The following is a 19,226-nucleotide window of genomic DNA, read 5'->3' on the forward strand; positions in this document are numbered from 1 at the left end:
AATAATTCATTTAAAGAAGAATTATACTTTTGTTTTTTGATAACTTTAGATAGATGTAACTTCATCAAAATTATTTTTATCATTTTAATTCAATTATTATTTTCTAGAATTTTAAATTATTTTTTATGTAAATAATAATTGAATTCCTTAAAAAAAAATTATTATTTATGAAAATAATTGAATTTCTGTGAAATTTTTATTATTCATAAAAATAATTAAATGTTTGCATTACAATTTTATTAAAATTTTTTTTAAATAATTGAATTCTTTTTGGGAAATTTTATTAAAATCGTAGATATTAAAAATCATTGAAATTAGAAAAATGCATTTTATTTTTGAAAATAATTGAAATTAGGACAAGAATTTTTTTTAAATTTATGAAAATAATTTAACTTTGGAGATGAATTTTTTTATTTATAAAGATAATTGAGATTTTTACGAGAATTTTTTTCAAATTTTTGAACATAGTTGAATTTTATAAGAATTTAATTTTTTTTTTTAAATAATTGAATTTTTGCAATTATTTGTAATTTCTTCAAAATTGAATTGTTTTTAGTGTTTTGGAGATGAATTTTGTTATTTATAAAGATAAATTTTTACGAGAATTTTTTTCAAATTTTTTAACATAGTTGAATTTTATAAGAATTTTTTTTTGTTTGAAAATAATTGAATTTCTGCTATTATTTGTATTTTTTCCAAAATTGAATTGTTTTTAGTGTTTTCAACAAAAGTTTAAATTAGAAAATTTTTAAATTCTATCATTTTTAAAATTGCTAATTTTATTTCAAAAAGGCAGTAAAAAGTGACAACCTTATAATAATCAAATTTGAAATTTTAATTTAAAGATAATTTGAATTAAATAAATCGGTGAGTGAAATAATTTTATCTTTTGCTATTTATTTATAAATTCATAAATCTATAAAAAATTTTGAAAATTATTAATTTTTTATTTATTTTATTTTACTTTCATTTTCAAAAATAAATAATAAAACAGGAAAAATAATAAATAGGAAGCTATAGTGCAGAAAAGTAAAAAACAATAACGACGAAAACAGTATGAATAAATGCATGTGATTGAAGTTTATCTGAATTTCTGTATTTATTATTTCTAAAGTAAGAAAATTGTCTCCAGGTCGCACCAGGTGCGCGAGTGCGATTAGCAGCGGACTGGGGAGCACTGCGAGCCGGAGAAGAGTTGATCGTGACTAGACTCGACGGGAACGGCCTCGTGGTTTCGCCCACCGAGGGAGCCAAGGAGGAGTCCTGGATTCCAGCCAGTCTCATTCCGAACTCGTCCGTGAGCCGTGCGTGGTCCTTTCGACCGAGGAAGCAGAATGCCGACAAGAATCCCATCGCCGAGTCGAAAAACAGCCTCGGCAAAACGCCGCCCTGCGTGTCGAGTGCGCCGTCGCCGATAAAAGCGAACGCCGGCGAGGTGGCGAGACTCGCCGTCCAGGTCTCGGGCGCCGTCGACGGTGCCATCGTCTCGTGGAAGCGAGAGGGCGAGGAGCTCTGCTTCGAGCAGGACGACCGTCTGCGACTCGGGCACAGCGCTGGATTTTATTATTTGGAAATTTCAAGATGCCGGCCTTCAGACTCCGGAGTCTATCAGTGCAATATTCAATGTGAAAATGGATCTTGCTCCAGTTCGATCGCCCTTCGCATCACTGGTTTGTTTTTTTTATTTATTTACTCCATTAAATGGGTGGACTTTATATTTTTATATATAAAAAATTTTCTAAATAGAATTCTTTTTAAAAATTGTTTTTTTAACAACTATTTGTTAAATTTTATACTTTACTATATTTAACAAATAGTTAAATATATTATTTAATATAAATATTTAACAACTATTTATTAAATTTTATACTTTACTATATTTAACAATATACTATATTGAACAAATAGTTGTTAAAAAAATTTTTTTAAAAGAATTCTATTTAAAAAATTTTTTTTGTATTCAAGAATTGTCCAACCAGAATCATTTTCACTTAGTTTCAGAATATTAAAATTAGCAAATGTTATGCGCGCTAACACGCGGAAAATAATATTAAATTTGTTATTATTATTATCTATGCAAATTACAAAATTTTTTTTTTTTCAAATATGAATTTTCGAATAATTTTAGGTTGAAAAAAAAATTCAATTAATAACTAATTTACTAATTAATTATTCTTGTTTATTAATTTCAAAAATTTTAAATAAAATTCTTCGAAGAAATTCAATTATTTTCGTAAATAATAACATTCTTCGTAAAAATTCAACTATTTAAAAAAAATTTAATAAAATTCATTGCAAAAATTCAATTATTTTCTAAAATTTTAATAAATCCTTCGAAACAATAAATTTAATTATATTTATAAATATTAAAATTCTTTGCAAAAATTCAATTATATTCAAAACAATTTTACGAAAAAACTCAATTTTTTTCTTAATTCGTTATAAAAAGTTTCAATAGAATTCAATTATTTTATAAAATTTTAATAAATTCTTTGCAAAAATTCAATTATTTCTAATACAATTGTAGTAAAATTTCATGGAAGAATTCAATTTTTAAAAAAATTTTAATAATATTTTTCGAAAAAATTCAATTATTTTCTAAATTTTAATAAAATTTAAAATAATAATATGTTTAATTTCAATTATTAAGAAACACGATTTTTTTAAACACTTGAAAGAAATTGTTCATAAAATTTTATTATTTTCAAAGCTTTTAATTAAAATTGTTAAAGAAACTCCAGATTATTTTAAAAAGATTGAAAGAAATTGTTCACAAGAATTTAATTAGGATTTTTAAAAATTCTATAATAACATTCTTCCCAAGAATTCAATTATTTTCGTAAATAATAACATTGTTCGGAAGAATTTAATTATTTTTGTAAATAGTAAAATTCGTAGCAAAAATACAATTTTTAAAAAATTATGATTCGTACTCGACAATTAATTTTAAAGAAGTAGCAAAAAAGTAGATTTAAGAATTAAAAAAAGCAGTAAAAAAATTGCTATTTTAACTGAAATTCAATTTTAAATCAATTTATTCGAAAGTTCTATAAGAATTCAATTACTTAAATACTAAAATAAATAATTTATTAAATAATTGAATATTTCATAAAATTCAATTGTTAGATCAAGAACTTTATCAACATTTTTTTAAATAAAATTGAATTGTCACGAAGAATATCATTTAAATTTTTGAAAGTAATTAATTCTTTGAAGAAAATTTTTATTAAAAATATATTGAAAATAATTATTAAATTCTAATAAACAAATTATAACAAAAATTTTTTAAACAATTAAATTCTTTTAAAGAATTTTAATAAAATTTGTAAGAATAATTGCATTTTTTGATGAATTAATTTATAATTATATTTAAAATAATTAAAATCCTGCTAAGAGTTTTATTAGTAATGAAAATAATTGAATTTTTGCAACGAATTTTATAAGAATTTTTACAAATAATTGAATTTATAAAATATTTTTTTTAAATAATTGAATTACTCTGAAAATTGTATAATTTACCAAAGTAATTAAATGTTTACAACGAATTTTATTAAAAATTTATTAAATAATTTAATTCCTGACAAGATTTTTTTATTTATAAATATAATTTCATTCTTATGAAGAAAATTTAATTTTTTTTTAAATAATTGGATAATAATCAAATTTTTAATTTTTAACAGGCACAATTATTTTAAAAAGTTTAAAAAAAATTTTTTGTTTAATTCAATAATTTTCAAAATTTTTAATTAAAATAACTAAAATATTTTCAAAAACCGTAAAAAATTCTTCAAAATAATTTAATTGTTTACAAAAATTGTTTTAAAGAATTTATTTTTCTATCAAAAATTTTAATATAATTTAATAGCAAAATTATTAATTTCAATTATTAATAAACACGATTATTTAAAAAACTTGAAAGAAATTCCTCATAAAATTCAATTACTTTCAAAATTGTTAGTTAAAATTATTAAAGAAACTCTATTATTTAATAAAAAAAATTCATAGATATTCTTCAAAAGACTTTAATTAGGATTTTAAAAAATTTTAATAAAATACTTCCCAAGAATTCAATGATTTTAAATACTTTAATTTTAAGGAGACTTCGACTGCATTTTTAAATAATTTAAATCTTTTATAAAATCAATTTTCTAGTAAATTTTTGAATAGTCGGGAAATATATTCTGATTATTTTTTGAATTTTTATTTTTCTTAAAAATTGATAGATTTTAAATTCCATTCGTAACTTTGTAGAAATTATATTTTTGTATCAACAAAATAAAAATACCAAATGAAAAAATTGATTTTCACTACTTTTTGAAGCAGTTTTTTGAAAAAAAACATTTTTAGGTTGAAAATCATCTTTTTCATTCGATAATTTTTTTTGTGGGTACAAAAATAAATTTTCTAAAAAAATACGGATGGATTTTAAAATCTATCAATTTTTAAGAAAAATAAAAGACCAAAAAGGGTCAGAATATTTTCTAACCACTGATTTCCTCTCAAAAAATTGCTGTAAAAATAATTTATTGGAAGATTTAAATCATTTTGTTGATATAGCTAAAAATGTTGTCAAAGTCTCCCTTTTGAAATAGAAAACATTTTAAGAGAAAAATTATTTAAAAAGTTAGGAAAGAAAAATTAAGCTAAATGAGAAAATTAGAGTTATTTTAAATAAATTATATTAAACGAGACGCTAAGAGTTTAAAAGTTATGATGACTAACGAATTTTTAATACAACCAGTGGGAGTTAAAGGACTGATTTTAAATAAAGAATTACTTTTTATTGACGATTTTTTGTAAAAAGTGCTTGAAATTCCAGGCGGAAGCGGAACAACCTGGGCCCGAGTGCTGGACTCGACAAGAATCGAAATCGACTGGGAGGATCGAGAAGTGGGGAAATGTAGCGTCGAGTACAGATCGTTGCCCTCCTTCAACTGGACCCTGGCCCTCGAGGAGGTGGAGAGTCCGCCAGTGATGTTGGACCTTCTGCCGGGAACTTCGTACAGCTTCCGAGTGGTGGGCAAGAATGGAATCACAACGTCGGCCTCGCCGATCGTGAACCTCCCTCTGGGCGACGGCACCGCCTGGGAAGCCGAGCAATTCGTCGCCCGGTACTTGGAGTTGGACGAGCTCGGCAAGGGACGATTTGCCGTCGTGCGGCGAGCGCGGGATCGAGGAACGGGCCAGGAAGTCGCTCTCAAGCAGACTCCCAGGCGGAAGCAGTCGCGCTCATTGACGCGCGCCGAGTACGATTTACTCGCTTCCACTCATCACGGGAACATTGTCAGGGCTTTTGCGCTTTTCGAAAACGCCCCTCAGCCAGGAATCGATACAATCGTCTTAGAATTGTGAGTTTTGTTTCGCTAGTTGAAATAGTAGTAGTATCTATACAATTTAAAACTGAATGCAATTCATCTTTCAGAGTTCGTGGCCCGACGCTCTTTTCATATTTGAGCAAAAAGACTGAATATACGGAGAGTATGGCGAGTAAATTTGCAAATCAACTGCTCTCAGCACTTCAATGGTTACATCGTCGCAATAATTCTCATTTGGATTTGAAGCCGGAGAATGTTCTGGTTGATCAAGAGACTGGAATTGTGAAGCTCATTGATTTAGGAGAGTCGGTTAGAGGACCGGTTGACGAAGTTGTGCCTCCCGCTGATCTGGAATTTGCAGCACCTGAATCCGTTTTAGGCAGACCCACTGGACTTTACACCGATATGTGGGCTGCCGGAGTATTTATTTATGTACTTCTTAGGTAAATCTTCATCATTTTGAAACAATACTCTACAAAGTGCATATTTTGTGTCAGTCAATTATATTTCACCCAAAATGGCTGCGGTTTATTTTCTGAAAATCTGATAATACGTATGTAGTAAAGATGTTTAATATTTAATGAATAATTTTACTTAAATATTTCAAAACTAATTAAATTTGACTTTTCAAATTTAAATTTAAATTTTTCCAACTCTTTGTTGGGTTTACAATTTTCATTACAATGTGAACATCAAAAGGTTTCAATTTGAAATTTTAGAAAATTTCAATTTTGAATGAATTTAATTAGAAGTTTTAAATAACTCAGATTTTTGACAATTTTGAATAATTTTTAAATTCTTCTGAAATTAGTTAAATTTTTTAATGAATTTAATAATTAATTTAAAGAAGAATTTTAGTTAGAAACATTAAAACAATTAAATTTTTAAGAAGTTATTAATTTAAACAATTTAATGTTCGTAGAATTTTCTAATAAAAAATTATTTAAAAATGAATTTTAGTTAAAATTTTAAATAATAATTGAGTATTTAAAGAATGATAGCATGAATTTTTAGAAATAATTGAATTTAAAAAAATATCAAATTAAAATTTTTGACAATGAGGATATTAAATATTTTTACTTCGTATTATCAGATTTTCTAAAAATTAAAAATGGACCGCAGCCAGTTCAGATGAAATCTAATTGATTGACCCTTTAATAATTTTTCTTTCCCTTTTTGAAGACTTTTTCAAAAAATTTATAAATTATTTAAAAATTGAAAACACTTATAAAGTAGAACATATTTTACATATAATGTAGAAATATTTATCAACAGTTTTAAAAAAAGTTAAAAATATTCAAAATCTTGTCGATACATTTTGTATTGTTCTTTGAATTATAATTTTGTAATGAGAAATTGTACTGCGTTCGAGAAATTAATTTCCTATGTGGTTTTTTTTCAGTGGACTTTCACCCTTCTTAGACGATTCAGTGGAAGAAACAACGGCAAATATTTTAAAATGTGATTTTTGTTTCCCCGACGAATATTTTGAGACAATTTCAAATGAGGCGAAAGATTTACTTGGTAGATTATTATGCTTGAGAGGCGAAGATCGAGCGAGTGCAGAAACATCTTTGGCTTCCCCGTGGTTCAAGGTATGCTTTAAATTTTATATTTAAATTTTTCTGATCTTATTTAAAGATATATTAAAAGTTTATAAAATAAAAATTATATTAAATTAATTTCTTTATGTTTTAGGTTTCTAAAGGTGCTACAATTTCCTCTTCTCGAATGGCAGCATTTACAGAACGACGAGCACATTGTTCAAAAACACATCGAGATCACCGTGACAGTTTTTATTCGTAATGTTCCTTAGTGCAGTATAAATATATGTATGTTAATCTAATACAAAAAATTTATATGAATAAAGATAGAAAATGTTACTTTGTAAATAAATATAGCATATTTAAATTTTCTAAAGCAAATGAAGTATTTTTTTCTCCCTTTCACTTTATTCTAAGAATGTAAAAACCATTTTTATTTAATTTTGTTAATTGAAAATAAAAAAAGTTATTTAAATATTTATGTTTATTATTTTCAAAAATATTAATAACAATTGAAAAAGAAAATTTATTTAAAAACTTAAGAAGCAAACGTGAACTAACTTCAAACATTGAACAGATTCAAACGCATCAATATAAATTTTATTTCTTTAAAATTGTTTGTGTAAAATAATTAAACTTTAAAAATTAATGTAGTGAAAATAATTTAATTTAGTCATATTTTTAAATAATAAAAATCTTCGTGAAAAATTCAATTATTTTTATTTAAATAATAAAATTTTTATTAGGATTTCACTTATTTTCAATTCCATTTTTAAATTATATTTTCGAAAATTTCAATTATTTTGAAAAATCTGGTAAAATATTATCCCAAACAATTCAATTATTAAAAAAAATATAATTGAATTTTTCACAGAAGTTCAATTAATTAAAAAACTTTTAATAAAATCCAATTTAAGCATTCAATTATTTGAAATACAATTTTAATTGAATTTCAGGGAAAATTGAATTATTTTTAAACATTTTTTTAAAATTCTTCGAAAGAATTCAATAATATCAGAAAATAGTACATTTTTCATAAAAATTCAATTTTTTTTAAATACAATTTCAATAAAATTCTTCTCGAAAATTCAATTATTTTTTTTTAATTTCGCAAAAATTAAATTCTTTGTTGAAATAATATATTTTTTCGCAAGGATTCAATTATTTAAAAAATTTTTTTATGAAATTCTATACTTAAGATATAATTTAATTATTTTCAAAAATAATTGTCGAAGAAATTTTATTAAAAATTTTGAAAATGATGACTTTTTAAAATAATTTCATCAAAATTTTGTTGAAAATAATTGTATTTTATATTAAAATTCTTGAAAATAATTGAATTTAATTAATATTTTTAAAAATAAGTATATAAATTTTGTTCTAAAAAATAATAAATCTCGACATATTATTATATATGTATGATTGGTGCGTTTTTAGGTTAGCTTTTCAGTGAAAAAATAAAAGAAAATTATATTGTAAATCTATTTCACAGACTGTTTATGTAAATAAATATTATGATCAGAAGAATTGTAAAATTTCAACTCACTTTACTAAATTTGACAGATCAACAAATTTTCAATCCTTTATTAAGAAAACATTTTACTAAATTTGACAAATGAACAAATTTTCAATCTCTTATTAAGAAATTTAAATTTAGCGCCACGTTCTTGAGTCGATGAGGTAGAAATTTCTTTTATCGACAGCGAAATAACCTGCACTTTCATTTCTCAAATTTGATACAGTTTTGCGAATTCTTTCCGGAAAATCGTATCAAGTATACTAAAGAAAAAATGACATTAATAGTACAACATATTAGTAAATGTTTATTTGTTAAAAAATTAGCAAGTTTTAAATGTGAAAGTACATGAGGACGCCACGTTTGCAGCGGAAAATTTAAATATTGAAAGTGAATTAGGAACAGTTAAAATTTTCTCTCCTTGACTTTTTCTCTTTTTTAAAAGGTCCGTGCGGTCCGTGTTTACCTCGTGTAGAGTTTAACAGTGCACATAATGTGAGAGGCGCACACAAAGAGAAACGTCAGAAGATAAGAATGAATGCGTGAATGTGATTTTCCGAGTTTTCCTGCGGTTTTTCTGGTTTTTCTGACGTGTGGCGGCGCTCGTGAAACTTGCCTGCTCTTGCCTTGTCATTTCGAGGTACACGATGGTGTCTCTTTGTCGTAATTCGTGAATTCAGCAAATAATATCAATCGTGTTGTTCTAGTGAATACAAGTGAATATGCCATGGCTCTGTCCAGGTAATAATACTGATTTCTCATCGTTAAAGAGAAAAGAGGTTAAAAGTAGTTAATATTTCGTTTGAATAGTAATTATTAGAATTATTAGATAAAAGTGATAAGTGATCGTTCGCCACACATTCTCACAATGAATATCAATGTTGATAGTTTAAACGAGTTTCAAACCCTTTTGCAATTTATTACATCGGGTGATAAGGAGAAAATAATTCAAGGCTGGACCAATCTCGAAGAGCTTGAGAAGAATTTTCTCCTCGACAAAACACCTCGTAATTGTGTCGACATTCTGACAACATCCCTCAAAGATCTCCTTCACGGAACTGTGCAAAATACACAAGAATTACCAAGACTTTTAAATTGGTTCGCTAAGTATTTGGACAATGAACCTGACTTGCATCTCGGCTATGATTTAGCAAATATTCTCAATAATTCCAAACTCGAGGACATTGAAATTTTGATGTTAATCCTGAATGTTGTGAATGATTACAAGAGAATTTTTCTTTATGGCAATCAGAAAGATGGGAAATTTTGGAAACAAGTTGTCAGTTGTCTGGCTCGATGTCACACGCCTATTAATAAGGAGGAAATTAAAAATTATCAGGCATGCACGCGGCAGATTCATATTTATCTGAGTAGTTTGATCGACAAGAGTCTTCATTCGTTTTGTCTGCAGAAACTTTATAAAATAATTTCGGACACAAGTCGGGAAAAAGTGCCAGGAACCGCATTGTGTATAATTTTGTTACTCGACAAGTCGCTGATTAAGGAAGGTGTTTATTTACATCTCGACACACCTTACAAGGATCCTGACTTGGTGCAAGCGTTGTTTGTCATTTTCCAATGGTGCCTCATCTTCATGGATAATGAACTCTTGTCCGAATGGCTCATGACTTTCATTCGAGGATTAGAGTTGAAGGAAAAATACAATATTCTGATGAGTGTCGCAGAGGCAACGTTAAATTTGAACAATGTCTTCACGGCTTTTTACTTTGAGAAACAAAGTCAATCGGTGGGGAAAATTCTCCTCTACATGCTGCAAATGCAGAGCAATCCCGATGTGTTTCTTACATTCGTCGACACAATAAAGAATAAAAATGTTTTGAACGTTTTGAAAAATTTGAATCAAGAGTACGCTAATGATTGTCTTCAAACAATTGTCGATGTGATTGAAGCTTTATTAATTCGATTCGAGGTTAAAGATCGTGAGAAAATCGAGCAGACTTTCCCGGTTCGACCGCGAGAAGACATTGTTCGGAAAATATTGGAGAACCCTTTTTGGAATGTCGAGAGGGAAAATAAGTTTCAGCTGAGTTATGTGCCGGAGAGGAGTAGAATTAATATCGTCAGTATTGATAGTATACGAAATGTGGACAGTAAAGTTGGCCTCGCCAATTTGGGAAATACCTGTTACATGAACAGTGTTTTGCAAGCTTTAGCTATGACCAGACAATTTCGATACGAGGTGTTGAATTATAAAGTCAATGATCTTGGTAGTCAAGTTTTGCTTAGTAAATTACAAAAATTGTTTGCTCTGCTGATGCATTCGAAGAGAAATTCTCTTTCGCCGAATGAAATTTTTCAAGTGTCAAGACCCGCCTATTTTATGCCAGGACAACAACAAGACAGTTCTGAATTTCTTTGGTAAGAAGAACTATTTTATATTTTTAATATAACATTCAATGAAAGATAGTTTCAAATATTTTATATTTCACTTTTATAAAATAATTGTCCAGTACTTTTATATCTTAAATTTTCATAAAATTCTAAACATTAGAATCAACAAAATTTATTAATTATTTATTTAAAGTTTTATTACCATAATTTTTCCGAAATTCAATTATTTTCAAAATCTTTAATAACATTCTTGGCAAAAATTCAATTATACTTTCAAAAATCTTCCTCAATTCAATGATTTTCAATAACAACTATTTTAATAAAATTTTCCAAAAGAATTCAATTATTTAAAACAAAATTTAATAAAATTCTACACCAACACTTTTATTATTTTCATAAATAATAAAAACTTCACAAGAATTCAATTTTATTTACAAATTTTTTATATACTTCTTCGCAATAATTCAATTATTTACATAAATAATAAAATTTTTTATAGAAATTTAAATATATATATTCTTGAAAAATTTATGACCTTAATATTTTTATTATTTTATTTTATTATTTTTTTATTTAAAAAAAGTTAAATTATTTAAAAATCAATAAAATTCTTTACAATGTAAATTTAATTTTGAGAAACATTCAATTATTCAATAAATTATTTATTTTTGTATTTTAAAAACAGAATTCTTGTAGGATTTTCTAATAGGTATAATTTGAATTAAAAATGAATTTACTTAAAATTGTATTAAAAATAATTGAAATCCTGTAAAGAATTTTATTATTTTGGAAAATAATTGAATTATTGCAAACAAATTTTTATTACATTTTTTTAAAAATAATTCAAATCCTGTGAAGAATTTTTTTTACTATTTAGGAAAATAATTCAATTCTTTTTTTAAATAATTAAAATCCTGTGAAGAATTTTATTATTAATGAAAATAATTAAATTCTTGAAAAGTACCTATTTATCAGAAAATTTCAAAATAATTGAATTAATTTCAAGAATTTTATCAACATTTTTTACAATAATTGAATTCTTTAAAAAAAAATGTAATTAAAATTGTATTAAAAATAATTTAATTCTTGGCAAGATTTTTATTTAATTTCTTTATAATAATGGAGTTTTTAAAAAAAATTATTTTTACTAAAAATTTTGAAAGTAATTGAATTTTAAGGGCATTTGAACCTTGATGACGTCACACATGCTTTGCACAATCTGTAACGTCATCAAGGTTCAAATGCCCTTAAGAAGATTTTCTTTTAAGTTTTTAAAATAATCGTATTTATTATTAATTGTAATTAAATAAAAGAAATCGAATGTTAATGGCATTGTTTTGAATTTTTAGGTCAGAAACAAAGATTTTTTTTCAAAAAACTTTTAATAGCTTAAAAAGATTCTAATAAATTTGCATATTTATTATTTTTTTTTCTACAAATTTTGTTCATTTAACATTCAAAATGTCACGTATAAAACTTTTGTCCAAGACTTTATTTTTTAGGGAAACAAAGGATGTTTTGGAAATGTTCCAAACTTAAATGGAAAATTCGTAAACAAGAAGTTTAGTAACTTTTGTAATTTTTTTTTTCTGTTTATTTTTAAATCTCAATATACAAGGTTTCATTTATTGTTTGGCGTGAAACTTGAGATTATTATAAGTATTGTTTGAAAGTTATTTTAAAAATTTCATAAATTTCAATCTTTGCTAAGAAAGATTAAAATTTAAAGAAAGTTTGCAACTTCAAATTAATAAATTTTTTAATTCTAATACAGTTTATAATTTTGTAAATAATAGTTTACAAAAAAATATTTAAAATACCAAAAGAAAAAATTGCAGAAAGAGATTAAATCTAAAATTAAAATTAATTAAAAATGTGTTTTTAACAGATGACAGTAAAAAATTATGTATATCTTATGCGAGAATTAAGGAAAGATCTTTTTAAATTTACATTTTGTAAAGTTTTTATAAACTTTTTTTAAGAAAATATTTTCTCAAAACTGGACAATTGAATTTTTCCAAATTTAATGACATTAAATAAATATTTTTTCAAGTAATTCGCATTTAGCCTAAAAACAATTTTAAAAAAAGCTTCAAAAGTAGTAAAAATTAAATGACGTAAGTCTTTCTCTAAGATTATTCAACCCCTCTACCCGGAAATGTTATTCGGACTTATTTTTCCTTAATTAAGCAGATAAAATATTCATAAAAAAAACACTTTGTCAATAACGTTGTTGATGGTATTCAAATATTTGCAGTATGTTAAGAAAATGTCATCACAAATATTTCATTAATTAAACAAAATTATTTTTAAAGTAGTTTTACATATCTTATCTGAATATGTAAATCAGCTAACCATGCAGATCGGTTGGATTTCTTTAATAATTCTTTGTCAAATTTTGTTGGCGATTTGCTTCAATTTTTATTTGATTATATTAATCATACAGCCTAATATTTATATAAATAAATAAATAAATAAATAAATCTTACGTAAAATTCCAATAACTTCTCTCCCACCTAACTGAGTGTTTATGTAATAAGTGATTTAATTTCTTGATTTGAAGCTATCTGAATTAATTATTTATTTGGGAATTTTTTTTAATTGATTATTTGCTTGCAGTCACTTACTAGATGTACTTTATGAGCAAGAGAAATCGGCAATTGCAATTAGTGGTAATGCAGAAACGACGGTCGATTTGAAACCAAATTCTGATGAACCTATGGATGAAATTATGGGCGATGAATCGGTTTTGAATCATTGGCCAACAGAGGAAGATTTAACCAAAAATCCTGTTTTACGAAGGAAAACACAGTCTTTAGCTGATTTTAGTCAAGGTAACATTTTTAACTCTATATGGGTGATTTATTTATTTTGCATTATTTTTGTTTATGAATCACAATTTTTTTTTAATAAAATTATTATTTTGTTTTAGAAAAAGAAGAAAAATATTTGCACAATTTCTATTTTTAATCTTATTTTTGGAACAGGACAAAAAATTTTTTTGACATTTATGAAAATAATTGACTTTTGGAGAAGAATTTTGTTACTTATAAAGATAATTGAAATTTTTACGAGAATTTTTTTCAAATTTTAAATATAGTTGAATTTTAGTTTAAAAAAATTTAATTTTCGAGCAGTTACAAATGATTGCAAAAGTCAATTATTTTCAAAAGTAATAAATTTCTTCGCAGAAATTCAATTACGTTCAAAAATTTTTTTAAATTCTCACCAAAATATCAATTCTTTCCATAAAAAACAAAATTCTTCTCCGAAATTCAATTATTTTCAAGAATTTGAATAAAATTGTTCGCAAAATTTCAATTATTTTCTAAAATTTTCCTCAATTCAATGATTTTTCAATATCTACTATTTTAATAAAATTTTCCAAAAGAATTCAATTGTTGAATAAAAATTTGTCATAAAATTCTAAGAAAACATTTACTTATTTTCATAAATAATAAAAATTTCACAGGAATTGAATTATTTACAATTTTTTTATTAATTTCTCGCAATAATTGAATTATTTTCATAATTATTCTTAAAAATTTTGATTAAAATTCGTCAAAAGAATTCAATTATTTAAAAATTTGTTGATTAAGACCATTTTTGCAAATTTTTGTTGAAAAATCCAATTATGTTCAAAAGTTTCAAAAAAATCCTCCTAAATTGAATTATTTCATAAAATTTTCTCAATTAAATGATTTTCAATATCTACTAATTTAATAAAATTTTCCCAAAGAATTCAATATTATTGAAAACATTTTGATAAAATTCTACGAAAACATTTAATTATTTTCATAAATAGTAAAAATTCACAAGATTTCAATTATTTACAAATTTGTTATAAATTTCTTTGTAATTCCAATATTTTCATAAACTATACAATTTTTTACAGAGTTTTTTTTCGAATTCATCGAAAAATGTAATTATTCTTTAAAATTCTATTAAAATTCGTCGAAACAATTGAATGATTTGAAAATTTATTGATAAAATTCTTTATGAAAATTCAATTTTGAGAAACATTCAATTACTCAAGAAATAATTTAATTTTGTATTTTCTATTGTAAAATAAAGAAACAAAATAAGTAAAAAATGGATTTTAGTTTAAATTTTAGATAATAATAAATTTTTTTGAAGTATAATTGAATTTTTTTTGAAATTATTTCAAAAGTTTTTATTTTCTAAATATTTAATTCAAGAATTTTCGAATAATCGAAATTTCATTAAATTAAATTGTAAACAAATGGATTTGAAAATTCTCAAAGAATTTTTTGCAAAAATTACTAAAAATAATTTATAATTGATAATTGAATTATTTCAAAGAATTTTAATACAATTTTTGAAAATAATTACATTTTTAATACAATTTTTGCAAATAATTATATTTTTCAAAGAATTTACTTAAAATTACATTAAAAATAATTGAAATCCTGTGATGAATTTTATTTATTTAGGAGGATAATTGAATTCTTGCAATGAATTTTTATTACATTCTTTTTAATAATTGAAATCCTGTGAGGAACTTTATTATATTTATGAAAATAATTGAATTCTTGCAGTGAATTTTATTACCTATATGTTTTTTTTAAATAATTGAATTCTTTTGAGAAATTTTATTAAAATAGAAAATTTTGAAAATATTTTAATTTCAGATATGAATTTAATTATTTATGAAATGTAATTGAAATTCATGCAAAAAAATTTTGAAAATAATTACATTTTTCGAGGAAATTCATTTTAAATAATTGTATTAAAAATAATTGAAATTCTATGAAAAATTTGATTATAAAAATAATTGAAAAACAATGAATTTTATCACATTTTTTAAAATAATTTAATTAATGTGAAAAATTTTATTACTTGTAAAAATTCAATTGAATTCTTGCGAAGAATTTTATTGAAATTTTTGTAAATAATTCAATTTTTTCTGAAAAATGTTTAAAAAATTTGTAATTATTATAAAACATGAATTGATTTTAAATTTTCTCAGAATTTTTCAACGAAACGATTGTCATTTATATAGTTTTAAATTTATTTTCCGAAGTTATTACATTTTTTTATATCTAATAATTTTTGGAGTAAATCAAAATTTTGTTCAGGGAAAGAGGGAAAATTTTGTCTGGAAATCAGGGAAAAGTCAGGGAAGAACAAAATTAAATTTTTGTTGCTGAAAAGGAAAACAACTCGCGTGATTAATAATTTTTGGTTCTAATGAAAGAAATATTTTTCAGGTGATGAGTTGCCGCAATCACAACAATTGAGTGACAGTCATTCGGACTCGACAGACAGTGGAATCCAATCGGTCGGTGGTGAAGACGTGACGACATCACCCTCAATCCTCGTCCATCGGGTTTTCGGTGGCGAGTCAAAAATCACCTATCACTGTCAACAATGTGATAACAGTTCCGACAACACTGACAAATTTCGCGACTTGCAATTGTGCTTCCCCGAGGAGATATCCGAGAATCACGAGGTCAGTGTTCAGAGTCTCATTAATTATTACCTCGCTCCTGAGAAATTGACCGGCGACAATAAATATCGTTGTGACAAATGCATGAACCTCTGCGACGCTCAGAGGATAATCAAAATCCTTCAAGCACCCGCACATCTCATCCTGACACTGAAGCACTTTCGCTACGATTCGGACAGTCGGCTGAGGGCAAAGCTGCGGCACAAAGTCGCCTACGATGAGACAATTCAATTGCCCGTTTTGGACTCGGAGCCCGAGACTTATCGTTTGTACGCCGCCGTCGTTCACTCGGGTTACAGTGTCGACTATGGACATTATTTCACCTACGCCTGTGACTCGAGGCAAAAGTGGTACAGATTCAACGACAATTACGTGTCATGCACGACACTCGAGGACTTCAAGAGACTCGAGCCGCCTGACACGCCCTACATTCTCTTCTACGAGAAGTCCACCACCGTCGGTGCCTTTCAGGAGGACAAACAGGAATTGGCCACGCTCAGGAATCATTTGCAGGACATTGTCGAGAACGACACCAAGTCTCTGCTCAATGAGTCGCGCTATCAGGACGACCGAAGGAAACCCAGCTTCTCGATAAGTCGACACGACAATTCCGACGACGATAACAACACGCCCTCCAGCACTTGTCGCGGCTCCCTCAAGTTCACGTCCAACAATTATCTTTGCTAGACGAAATTGCTCTTTCAAGAGGAGGCTTTTTCTCAAAGACTCGAAAGTGGATTGCAATTCGCCAAAATCGATTAATACGTCTTTGTTTTCGAAACAGTTTTATTGTTGAATGTTATTTATTTATATAGAATAATTCACTTCCAAAAACAAAAAAAAAATTACGCTTAAATTTTATTATATAAAAAAATATCTGTACTGAAAAAGAAAAAAGTGTCAAATTTTTGTTAAAATCGTTTTTTACAATGCAACAACACTGCGTCGCAAAAATAATAGACTGCCAGCCTTGGTATGTGAAAAACTTGAAAGCAGGCTTGAAAGCAGGCTTGAAAGTGTAGTGACTGAATTTTCTAGCACTTTCTTTAAGAGAAAGAAAAAAAAAGTGTCCGAGGGAAAACATTTTTAGTATATTTTTAAAACGTGTACCATCATTTGTTTTTCCGATTATAAAAATGATGGCGAATGATTTTTTAAAGCTGTGTAAAGCAGCATAAAATCATACACACAAAACTTTGACAGTATTTAATTGATGCATAAATGCTTTTTATAGTCAACTTGCAAGTGTTCGTTATATTATATTTGGTATCTTTCATAAAACACTCACGTAGATAGAATTTTATTTAAAAAAACAGATTCATTGAATTTCTTAATTTTAATCACAATTTGTTTGAATTTTCCGCATTCAACTGATTGAATCGTTCAGTTCAATTTATATTGAATTCATAAAATCAGTCGAATTTGAAAATTAGGGTGACCGGTGCTTTAAGAGTATTTGAACGATTATTATTTACTTTCCCAGAGTCCGGTTAATATTTAAATATTTACTTATAAAAGTTTTTCAACAATTTTCTTAAAAATACTTCGAAACTCCAAAAGATTTGTACTTTGTAAAACGTGATAATTGTTCAAATTTCCTTCAGGGTGTCTTGCAATAATATAATATTGTTAATTTGCAATTGGTTAATTGTATTTATATTTTACCAATTAAATATACAGCAATGCAAATGCAAACATTTGTTCTACAAACGTCGAAATCGATTCGATAATCTGGTCACCCTGATGAATTTAATCTTCGTTAAATACAATGTAACTTAAAAGAAGAATGTTCACTTTACTTCGACGTAATTTCAAACAAAAAATTTGCTATTTTCCAATTTTAAATTAAATTTTAATTATAATTAAAAAATTAATTATGTAATTGAAATTAAATTTAATTTAATTAAAATTCAATTAAAAGATTATCATTTAAAAGATTCAGTTACACAATTTTCGAATAACAATTATTGTCAATTTTTATCAAGTTTTTACGAGCAATAATTTATTAGATTTTGTTAAATAACAATTTTTTAAAAAAATATTTTTTACGAATTTCAAGAAAAAATTATTGTAGAGAATAAAAAATGTAAATTATTGTTTGTCAAAATTAGAAAAATTTTCATTCAAATTTTTATTATTAATTAATCAGTTAAAAGATTTAAAAGATTCAGTTTCACAATTTTCTAATAACAATTATTGTCAATTTTTATCAAATTTTTACGAGCAATAATTTATCAGATTTTGTTAAATAAAAATTTTTTTTTTAAATATTCTTAAAACAAAATATTTTTTACGAATTTCAAGAAAAAATTATAGTGGAAAATAAAAAATGTAAATTATTGTTTGTCAAAATTAGAAAAATTTTAATTCAAATTTTTATTATTAATTAGTCAATTAAAAGATTTAAAACATTCAGTTACACAATTTTCTAATAACAATAATTGTCAATTTTTATCAAATTTTTACGAGCAATAATTTATCAGATTTTGTTAAATAACATTTTTCTTAAAACAAAATATTTTTTACGAATTTCAAGAAAAAATTATTGTAGAGAATAAAAAATGTAAATTATTGTTTGTCAAAATTAGAAAAATTTAAATTTAAATTTAAATTTACTAATTCACTAAATTTATAAATGAATCGAATTAAGAAATTATAATTTTTTAGAAATATTTTAAAGAATTAAAAGTTGAATTTGAATAAAAAGTATAATTTTCCGTCAATAGGGAATGAAGCAGATGAATGTTCTATTGACAGAAAAATACAATTCTTATTCAAATTCAACTTTTCACTATTTTAAATGTTAGAAATTTAACTGTTTTTCTTCCTATTCAACAATACTGAACTATTGAATTAAAATGACTTTAGATTCGATTATCAGCAGAATTCTTTCTTAAATGAAAAAAAACATGATTTTTACTTTTTGTGAAAATTGTATAACTGGATTTTTAAAAATTAGCTAAATTATAATTTTTTAAGAGAGTTCGGCTATATTTTTAACTATTTACATTAGGATCTACTTAAAAAAA

General features: G+C 25.2%; 2 protein-coding genes across 8 annotated transcripts in view; both read left to right on the top strand.

Annotated features, from left to right (window-relative positions):
* LOC122502536 (kalirin) overlaps positions 1-7,240 on the top strand; it is a 143,951-nt gene extending 136,711 nt beyond the window's left edge. For all 7 annotated transcript variants that reach the window (XM_043612644.1, XM_043612646.1, XM_043612645.1 and 4 more), the window contains 5 exons: positions 1,133-1,670; positions 4,820-5,348; positions 5,423-5,758; positions 6,718-6,910; positions 7,014-7,240. In XM_043612644.1, the coding sequence (XP_043468579.1) occupies positions 1,133-1,670; positions 4,820-5,348; positions 5,423-5,758; positions 6,718-6,910; positions 7,014-7,121 (1,704 nt within the window). In that variant the 3' untranslated portion in view covers positions 7,122-7,240. The remainder of the gene's footprint in view (positions 1-1,132; positions 1,671-4,819; positions 5,349-5,422; positions 5,759-6,717; positions 6,911-7,013) is intronic.
* A 1,376-nt stretch (positions 7,241-8,616) lies between these two features.
* Positions 8,617-17,866, top strand: LOC122502497 (ubiquitin carboxyl-terminal hydrolase 35). The gene is made up of 3 exons (XM_043612597.1): positions 8,617-10,754; positions 13,347-13,561; positions 15,959-17,866. Exons 1-3 carry the CDS (start codon positions 9,244-9,246, stop codon positions 16,882-16,884), a joined length of 2,652 nt encoding a protein of 883 aa, XP_043468532.1. The 5' UTR covers positions 8,617-9,243; the 3' UTR covers positions 16,885-17,866.
* Positions 17,867-19,226: the final 1,360 nt, after the last annotated feature.

This window comes from Leptopilina heterotoma, unplaced genomic scaffold (assembly GCF_015476425.1).
Source record: "Leptopilina heterotoma isolate Lh14 unplaced genomic scaffold, ASM1547642v1 Lhet_232, whole genome shotgun sequence".
Taxonomy (NCBI): Eukaryota; Metazoa; Arthropoda; class Insecta; order Hymenoptera; family Figitidae; genus Leptopilina; species Leptopilina heterotoma.

Excerpts from the sequence above, each read along its gene's own strand:
- LOC122502497 (XM_043612597.1), top strand. The coding sequence starts at position 9,244 with ATGAATATCAATGTTGATAGTTTAAACGAGTTTCAAACCCTTTTGCAA. Across the intron at positions 10,755-13,346 it reads GACAGTTCTGAATTTCTTTG|TCACTTACTAGATGTACTTT; the intron begins GTAAGAAGAACT and ends ATTTGCTTGCAG. Across the intron at positions 13,562-15,958 it reads TTTAGCTGATTTTAGTCAAG|GTGATGAGTTGCCGCAATCA; the intron begins GTAACATTTTTA and ends AATATTTTTCAG.